This window comes from Penicilliopsis zonata, assembly GCF_001890105.1.
Source record: "Penicilliopsis zonata CBS 506.65 unplaced genomic scaffold ASPZOscaffold_1, whole genome shotgun sequence".
In the NCBI taxonomy this organism is placed as follows: domain Eukaryota; kingdom Fungi; phylum Ascomycota; class Eurotiomycetes; order Eurotiales; family Aspergillaceae; genus Penicilliopsis; species Penicilliopsis zonata.
Genome location: NW_019208911.1, coordinates 149,517 through 158,137, shown reverse-complemented (window position 1 = coordinate 158,137; position 8,621 = coordinate 149,517). Strand labels below are relative to the sequence as shown.

The following is an 8,621-nucleotide window of genomic DNA, read 5'->3' as shown; positions in this document are numbered from 1 at the left end:
TGAAGGAAGTGACTTGACTAAAGGCAAGAAGAGGACTTACATGATTCGTCGTAGAACAGGCACTGCCTTGCTGCAGAATTGACTACGGAGCGAGAGAGCGGCAAAGGTATCCAAGGCATGGGTCAGGATGGCTTTGATATCCTGGTATTCGGACGGCGATTCGAGATTCATCAGGATGACCGCCAGCACGATGGCGGCGTGGAAGGCGTGGAAACTGCCTAGCCCGCTGTTATACCACTTGTAAGGGGAGAACTCTGGGCACTCGAACATCGTCTGGTAGATGGTCAGCGACGCTTTGGCGGATGCAGCACACTTGAGCCGGGCGGCGCACGTCTCGTCTGTGATCTCGCCCTGGAAGTAGCGGCACAGCTGAGGCCGTAGGAGGAGCAGAAACAATTGGTGGACGGAGCTGTAGAGGATGTTTAGGTTAGCCAGATGGTGGGAAGGGAGCGGCTCGGTGCGCGTGTCGAGCCGGTAGCGGGCATTGACTGCTTTGAGGATCGTCATGATCTCATTCTCCAGCTGCGCTGTGGTCATCAGGCGATGATAGGAAAACCCAAAGAGGGAGTCATGAATCAGCGATGACACCTTGTATAGCCGGAACTTGAGCAGTAGATAGGTCATTTGCGTGGGGCTGTCATCGCACTGATCCGGATCAATAGAGTCTGTCGATGTGGAGGTGGTCGTAGCGGTCCCCGTGAGCAGATCGACGTCATTGATGTCGGCCGGCAACTTCACATCCTGCATCAGAAACCGCTGGTCCAGGCTGCCGACGGCGGCTTCTTGTCGAATATACAGTATCATAAGACCGGCCCAGGCCCGGCGGCGCTCCTCGCGTTCGATCGGTCCCAGAAAAAAGCGGTCCGGGTCAATGTGGCAGCCCATAGCAATTGCCACATGATGGGTGAAGCCCAGCAGAGTCCAGATCGACAGGCCGCGATGCAGGCGCGCGTAGCTGATGAGCACGAGTGCCTGCAGGGAATTGATTGAATGGTGGACGATGACCCCATCGGCGGCCAGACATCGCATGGCGGCCGATCGATATCGCGACGAGAGGACCTTGATGTTGCGGCTGACCGTCTTCTCTCGGCCCAGGTCCGCCAGCAGCGGGTCGTTGTCCTCAAGGGCAGTGACCGCGATGCTCAGCAGGGTGAACAGCAGCGCAAGCCATGAGAGAGACACGCTACTCGCGTCATGGCAGAACTGCTGGTACTCGGCCTCGAATGTCAGGTCATGAAGGATGTGAAAGAGCGGCGAGAAGACGCGAAAGTAGACGCTCTTCAGGGAATCACAGTAGCGGCTCGGAGGGAGAATGGCCAGCAGCTCTGCCCGTGTCACACTGCCATTCCGGACCAGAGGGATCTGGAGGTCATCCTCCTCCTCGGGAACCTCGGCATCCAGATTTTGCTGCGGATGATCGGTTGTGGAGTTCTCGGCGCCCACCGAATTCCACTGCGATGCCAGCGGCACGTATCGCACGTATCCCGACGGGAAGGTCTGCAGCGAGCCGGCGTTTGCCAGTATGGGACTGGTGGTGCCCAGCTCGACGCCCGTCAGACTCCGGATGCCGGCTCTGGCGCCAGCCCCAGCTCCGTCGGCTTCGGGCATGCTTGCCATACTTCCTGTCGCACTAGGCGTACGCTGCGGCGATACCAGACCGCCGGTGAAGCTTGCGCTACTCGGGGCTGCGGAGGGCGCGGACTGCCGCTGCAGCATCTCCTCGAGTTTGCGGATCCGTGCCAGCAATTCATGATGCCCACGAGAGTCATTATTCCCGGCCGACGGCCGCTCTGATGAAAGTCGGGGCTGCCCCAGATAGACACAGTCTTTTGCAGTCAGGCCACGACCGACACAAGTCTGGCAGGGCCGGGCATCACGAGAACAACGGATTTTCCTCGTACGACAGGCTTGGCAGCTGGTGGGCAAGCGCTTCTTCCCCCCAGGACGAGCGGAGGGAGGCATGTCAAAGTCAATGAAAAAAAAAAATAACAAGAATAAAATATAAAACGAAATGAAATAAAATAAAATAAATTTTCTAAGAACGCGAGGTCAGTTTCATCTGACTTAATCAGTCCTCTCCATGCAACTATAGTCAGCAGTGGAGAATCTGGAGATGGGTGTCATAAAGGAGGGGTGTGGAGGAGAGGAAGAAAGGGAAGGCAATGGCTCAACAAGGGGGACAAGGATTATGCCGAGCTAGAAGTGAGAAAATTGATCATAGAGAGTAACCTGATGGCTGCCGCGTGAAGTGCAAGACAAAGAAACAGCGTTAACCTGCAGGCTTAACTGCATTTAAATGCTGCCTGCAACTCTCCAAGATAATTCCACTGCCCAGTGGCTGATACACCTGCTTCAAAGCCCTATCAGAAACACCTCATTTCTTTTTTTTTTCCTTTTCTTTTCCTTTACTCTGTCAACAAGCCCCTCTTTCTCTCTTCATTTAGAGAATAATAGACATCCTTCCTCTGCCTGAGAGGAGTGGGGGAAAAAGGCTTGCTACCCGCCACGCAGTCACCACTGGGCGATAGTCGTACTCTGGTGGTATGCAGGTCAAAAAGCAAATCAGATTCCAGGCCCCCCCTGTCCCCCCCCCAAAAAAAAACAAATGTCATGGCCCTTTCTTTTTCTATCTCAAGAGGAAGTTGGATCATTCATGCATGAGACCCCATTCCAGGTCCCTTTATCGAAAGATTCTAGAAGGATTTGCAAGTCGCAGGTGCCGAGGGATGCTGTTGTAACACCATGGGAGTCTTGGACATGATCATGGGATCGCGCGTTTCTAGACCAATCGTTTCAGGTTGGAAGCTGGAAAGACGCAGGCATGAGTGCCTGTAACAGTCATATCGTCATTACTCTCCCTGCCCCAACCCACCACAACCCAGCATTCCAACAGAGAGGTAAACGACGCACGTCCTTCGGCCAAGAAAATATGGAGACAGAATTTCTGGCAAGCAGAGCGCTAGCCAGAGCGCGGAGAGAAGATCCGGCGACTCGCACAAGGAGCACTGAAAAGTACGCGGTACGCCAGTATGGTACCAACTAGCGAACCGCAGGCTCGGCGATTTTCTCCTTGCTTGGGGCATTATCTAAAAACGAGTCAGATGACACGGCCTTGCAAGCCACATCTGCGAAGAGGACGACAGTCTCTTGTTTATTCTTGACGTTGTACAAGGTCCTCCTCCGTACTGGGTACTTCGTAGTACTCCGTAAGGAGTATGTGCAACGAACGAGTGGACCGTGGACCAGTGGATCCTAGTCCCAGGGCCATTACTCATTGACTTCCCATCAAACTGGGTCAGATGCATCAAATTTCTCAAAATTGAACCGTGTCGATTCTAGAGTAAACTTAGTATTTGTCGATCAACTTGCCTTAAGTAGGCCGGCCACTGGGCTGGAGAATCCGCACTTATCAGTGCTCGCTCAGTGGCCTCGGACGATTTTGATGGGACTTACAATTGCGCGTCTAACGAGTGTCTGCGGCATTGCACGGCATGCAAGAGTCTCAATGTGAATGATGATAGCGATAATCGATAAACGCCTGCCACGTAATTGATTGGGACCATTTTCCAGGAAGGGTCATAGCAAAGAGCATGGCGATCTTCGGAGTCCATCCGACGGAGCCCTGCAAGATCTGATCTGACAGGAGGAATAATAATAATAATAATAATAATAATAATAGGAACCACGAAAGCGTAGCTCCATGTGATAAGCGGCACCCTAGATCCCCGAATACACCAAAAATTTTACCAACTGGACCCCGGATGGTATTTCGGGGACTAGACCAGAGCCCGCGAGCAAATCCCTGGCTCAGCCGTCTTGCAACAGGACGCAGGTGTCTGCTCCAAGACCAATTACTCGCTGGTCCGATGGATATTTTGGCGGATATTCTTTGATTGATCAGAATTGTGGTAATTGTGGTCGTACGTGCTCGGGTCTACTCTATAGGACTCCTCACCATGGTTAGTGGCAATGGCTGGTGGCAGAGCGAGAAGACTCAACAGGGCTTGATAACATCCACTCTCCTCCAAATCATACTCGTCTGATTCTTCTATTTGGCTGTTTCATCCTGTCCTGTGACTATTGCAGTTGCTGTTGGAAGCAAGTGAGGGAAGAGAGAAGGAGAAGAAGTTTGGGGAAGGAGCGACGGGAAGGTCAAGTCCATGCCAGAAACGGAAGGTGGTGTGCTCGGCTCCGAGTGACGTGTTCTGACAACGCAAGAGCTTCAGACATGGACTGAGGAACAGTGCATTTGGCTGTCTTTGACTATGACACGGTTGTCATATCTCCAGAGGCTGTAGTTGAGCTTCCAGTAATTGCAGACAAGTTTAGAATCGAAAATTGGCATATAACTAGTGATTTCATGTCATTAGAGGGGTTCGTTTCTTTCCGAAAACAATAGGTACTGCAGGCTTTCAAGACGGCGCCGGTGAAGAAGGCACTGATTCAACCCATACTTTGCTGGTATGGCTATGTCCTGTCCTCTGTCTACTCTGCTGAGACCGAGACGGACTGGATTATTCCAGCAACCAGGCGAGACACATGGTTCCAGCAACCAGAACATATTGCCCCGGGTATACGAGCCACACCACTGTAGCCTCTCTCTCGGTTCCCTTTATGCGAGATCTAACTACCGTATTCCGCCCTTTGAAGAGTCCACGTAGAAGAGGGCTGACTGTCGATTAGCGAGTTAGCGAGTTGGGAAAAGACTTTGGCCTCTGCGGAATCCGGTAAATACGTCAGCCATCCATTTGTCCCTACGTCGTCTTAATCAACTAGAATACACCGAGTAGCCTTGGTTCTGCGCGGAAGGCCCGAGCAGTTGTCCATGGAATGAGGCTGAAAGAACCGTGGACGACGAGAAATCCACGTGGGACGAACCTCATGTTTGCCCGCAAGGTGGAAACCCGTCAGGCCACCAATCGAGTGAGGTGTGCATGGTAAGGCTGAGATAAATCCTGTTCACCGTCATTTGGCAGAGAAGAACTGTGAGCAAGCATGGACCAGAAGGGGGCATTCGTCGGTGAGAGACTCACGCTGACTGACTGACTTCTTTCTGGGCATTGGTGGCGGAGCAGGGCGTGCGTCGATCATGGATCCGGTCTTTTGTCTCGTCTGTGTGACTCGACCAGGAACCTCTGAACGAGTAGGAAAGGACAAAGATCAAGTAGCAGGATTAACCAGACCCTTCAGGGGGATTAAAGAGGGCAAGGAAAGCAGAGAATACATAAATTCGCCGTAGAAGACTACAAATACCTCCTGAATCCTCAGGCAACGAAGCAAACATCACAAACGTCCAGGTCACCTGCGCCTTCACGTGCCCCAAAGGTCAGTGGTTCTTCTTCTTCTTCTTCTTGTCATCTTTTCTCTTCCTCTCTCTCTTCTTCTCTCAATCATATCATCATCTGCTCCCCCTTGTGTTTTCCATCAAATTCATCAGGTTCCATCGTTTCTCTCATCTGGTCTCGTCGTCTTCCATCTTCTTCCATCAAATCATCGCCCCTCATCCCCCAAGGATCCACTCAGGAAGCCCTGTGGCTTGAGTGTTGCATCATCGCAAGACGCCCCCCCCCTCATTCCGCAGGCTCCCACTACGCCGTAGTAGTTTCGGACTGCATACAAGGAGGGACTGAGGGCGCTTGCTTTTATTCTCTTCCATCGGTCTTCCTCTTCTCAACGATCCTTTTTCCTGAAATTCTTGTCCTGCTTCTGCTACTACCCGCCGGTCTCCTTTATTCGTTGAATACTACTTCTTGCATCCTTCCTCTCCTTCCTGTTGTCTGGTTGCTGTCATACATATCACTCAACACATGTCTCATTACAGAGAACGGGACTGGGACGACCCCAGAGGTTCGGTCACCATCAAGCGGTACGTTGTACCGGCAGAAGAGGAGGTTGATCGCGACCGAGAATTTGTCTTTCGTCGCGACGACCCTGTCGGCGAACGAGAACTGGTCGTGCGTCGGACCAGTGAGTGGGAGCAGCAGCCAGTCATGGTCCAGCGCTACGAGCGGGACTCTGACTACGACTCGCGCCGTTATGTGAAAGACGTGCGCTCCGAGAGGGACTACTACGAACGTGAGTACAGCCAACCCGGGGGCCTCCGTCGCTACGCATGCTCGGATGAGTATCTGCCTCGCCCGGTGCTGCCCCCGCAGACCATCGTCATTCGCGAGCAACCGGTAATCATTAAAGAAGCCCGAGGTCCTATCTATGTCTCCCCGCGCGAGTCTGACTACGAGATTGTCCAGCGCTCCGAGATTGTGGACCGCGATCCCAGGGACGCCGAGTATATCTACCAGCGGCGAGTCCGCGAGTACGAGGACGAGCGCCCTCGCCGTGAGCTGAGCCCCCGCGACTCGGTCTCCCAGGTTAGCCGCCGCCGTGACCGCCGCCGTGAAGACGAGGACAACTACAGCAGCGACGACAGCATGGTCTACATCCGCAAAGAAACTCGCGAGTACGACGGCAGCCCCTACCATCACGGCCGCCATCTGGCCGAGGGCGCTCTTGTCGGCATTGGCGCCGCAGAAATCCTGCGGGACCATCACAAGAGAGAGGGCACCGAGGTTTCCCACGGCATAGGCCGTCTGGGCCGAGATGTTGGGGCCGGCGCCCTTGGTGCCGTCGCCGCCAATGCTGTCTCGCGCGCTCGCAGCTACTACCGCAGCAAGAGCCGCCATCGCGCTCATTCCGTTGATGAGTTCATCGACGACCATCGCGGTTCACACCGGCATAGCCGTCGTCATCGCAGCCGTAGCCACCGCAGTCGCAGTCGCAGCCGCAGCCAATCTCACTCCCGCACCAAGACCCTGATGGAGCTCGGCCTCGGAGCGGCAGCCATCGCGGGCGCTGTCGCTCTGGCACGCAACAAGTCCAAAGATAATGACAAAGATGACCGACGGAGTCGCTCTCGACACCGCCGCTCCTCCCGATCCGTCCGGAGATCCGCCAGCAATGAGGGAGACCCCGCGCGCAGCCAGTCCCAGCGTCGCAAGCACATGGTCGAAGCCGGTCTTGCCGGAGCCGCCGTCGCCGGTCTGGTTGAACATGCTCGCAGCAAGTCACGTTCCCGCAATGGGGAGCGGTCCCGCTCACACAGTCGGATCCGCAAGGCTTTGCCCGTAGTCGCCGCAGGCCTGGGAACCGCTGCTGCCGCCGGCCTCTATGAGAACCACAAGGACAAGAAAGCCGATGAGAAGGCTGAGGAGCAGGGACGACGGTCCCGCTCAAAAAGCAGAGCCCGGGACCCCGCCGGCTTGATTGAATATGGCGATCACCCGGTGTACGGCAGCATCCCCACGGCAGACTACTACGGACGTCCCCCGAGCGATCCTGGCTACTATTCGAACAATCCAGAGCCCGTGAGTAACCGTCGGCGCAGCCGGAGCCGCAGTCTCAGCCGCGCTGCTGCACGATACTCCAGCAGCCCATCCGACTCGGACCGAGACAGCCATCGGCGCCGGAGTCGGCATCGCAGCCGATCTCGTGGCGTCGCCGAGGCTGCACTGGCCGCTGCGGGCGTGGGCTATGCGGCGCACAAGTACAAGGAGCACCGTGCGAATAAGAAGGCAGAGCATGACCGAAAAGGTAAGTAACTTTTCCCCGCACCCCATCATCGAGTATGCTGACCGATGTACTGATTGATTTCCCCTGCCTGTTACAGGCTACGATGGCGAGGAAAGTGATCGGCAGCGCGATCCCTACGAGGAACCGTACAACCCAGAGCCCTATCTGCCATCTCCTCATCCTGGAGCCTCTGGCCCGGCGTCCGGCGACCCGTACTCCCCCAACGGCAGCTACTTCCCTCCACCTCCGGGAGCCCCAGTGATCTATGGCCCAGAAAATACCCACTACCCTCCTCCGCCGGCGCCGGCTCCAGTCCCTCCTGGGGCTGGGCCCCATCCACCCCAATCGTACAACTACCCGCCCCCGCCGACGGGGGAGCAGCCTTACTCACCAATGCCTCGTCGGGCTGATGAGAATGTGAGTGCCGCATTGAGATCCACCCTTGCCCCTAACCAGCACCACATGCAAGATGGTGGGTTGAGCAATTGAACCCTTTTTCTTTTGGTTTCCTTCACCAAAGACGTTGGTTATCATTTCCAACTAACCATTCATTTTGCCGACTGTAGGTCTAAGAGAGCTGTCATCGACTGGCAGGCCGAAAGAGTCCCCCCCACAATCCAAATCCGTTGCTTTCAACCTCGACCCTGGAACTCGTGCTGACCCCGGCTATGAAACCGATGACAGCGACTCAACCATCAATGAGAGCGAGTCCAGTCATCATCGCCATCACCATCACCATCATGAGGATCAATATCACCATCACCATCACCATCACCATGATCATGATGATCCTTCCCATTCATTAACCCTGCCCGAATCTCCTGCCAGCGCAGCTGCTTCTTCAAACCGTACTAAACTTCCAGAATCCGACTCCGACGCCACTGTCAACTTACCCGATCGCTTCGACTCGCAAGGCCATCTCCTCCCTGAGAAAGAAGCATCCGATCCCTTGGCTGATCATATCCATGGGCTTCTCTCTGGAATCACCAAAGTTTTGTTCTAACTATGACTATTACTATATGTGATTACTGTTGTTTTTGCTTATTTTTATTATT

The 8,621-nt window shown here is 54.7% G+C and overlaps 3 protein-coding genes across 3 annotated transcripts; 1 reads left to right on the top strand and 2 right to left on the bottom strand.

The window, feature by feature from the left end:
• Positions 1–36: 36 nt before the first annotated feature.
• On the bottom strand, positions 37–1,962 carry ASPZODRAFT_147994 (hypothetical protein; the record flags this gene model as incomplete). Its single annotated transcript, XM_022725313.1, has 1 exon — positions 37–1,962. One exon carries the CDS (start codon positions 1,960–1,962, stop codon positions 37–39), a length of 1,926 nt encoding a protein of 641 aa, XP_022584995.1.
• Positions 1,963–3,261: 1,299 nt separating this feature from the next.
• Positions 3,262–4,195, bottom strand: ASPZODRAFT_184744 (hypothetical protein). The gene is made up of 3 exons (XM_022727227.1): positions 4,013–4,195; positions 3,454–3,934; positions 3,262–3,391 (listed from the first exon to the last, which is right to left on the bottom strand). The coding sequence occupies exons 1-2, from the start codon at positions 4,031–4,033 to the stop codon at positions 3,503–3,505; spliced, it is 453 nt and encodes a 150-aa protein (XP_022584994.1). The 5' UTR covers positions 4,034–4,195; the 3' UTR covers positions 3,262–3,391; positions 3,454–3,502.
• A 1,612-nt stretch (positions 4,196–5,807) lies between these two features.
• On the top strand, positions 5,808–8,569 carry ASPZODRAFT_137648 (hypothetical protein; the record flags this gene model as incomplete). Its single annotated transcript, XM_022724371.1, has 3 exons — positions 5,808–7,587; positions 7,664–8,038; positions 8,133–8,569. The coding sequence occupies 3 exons, from the start codon at positions 5,808–5,810 to the stop codon at positions 8,567–8,569; spliced, it is 2,592 nt and encodes an 863-aa protein (XP_022584993.1).
• Between the last annotated feature and the right edge of the window lie 52 nt (positions 8,570–8,621).

Excerpts from the sequence above, each read along its gene's own strand:
- ASPZODRAFT_184744 (XM_022727227.1), bottom strand. The coding sequence starts at position 4,033 with ATGATTTGGAGGAGAGTGGAT. Across the intron at positions 3,935-4,012 it reads TGATTTGGAGGAGAGTGGAT|ACCCGAGCACGTACGACCAC; the intron begins GTTATCAAGCCC and ends CCTATAGAGTAG.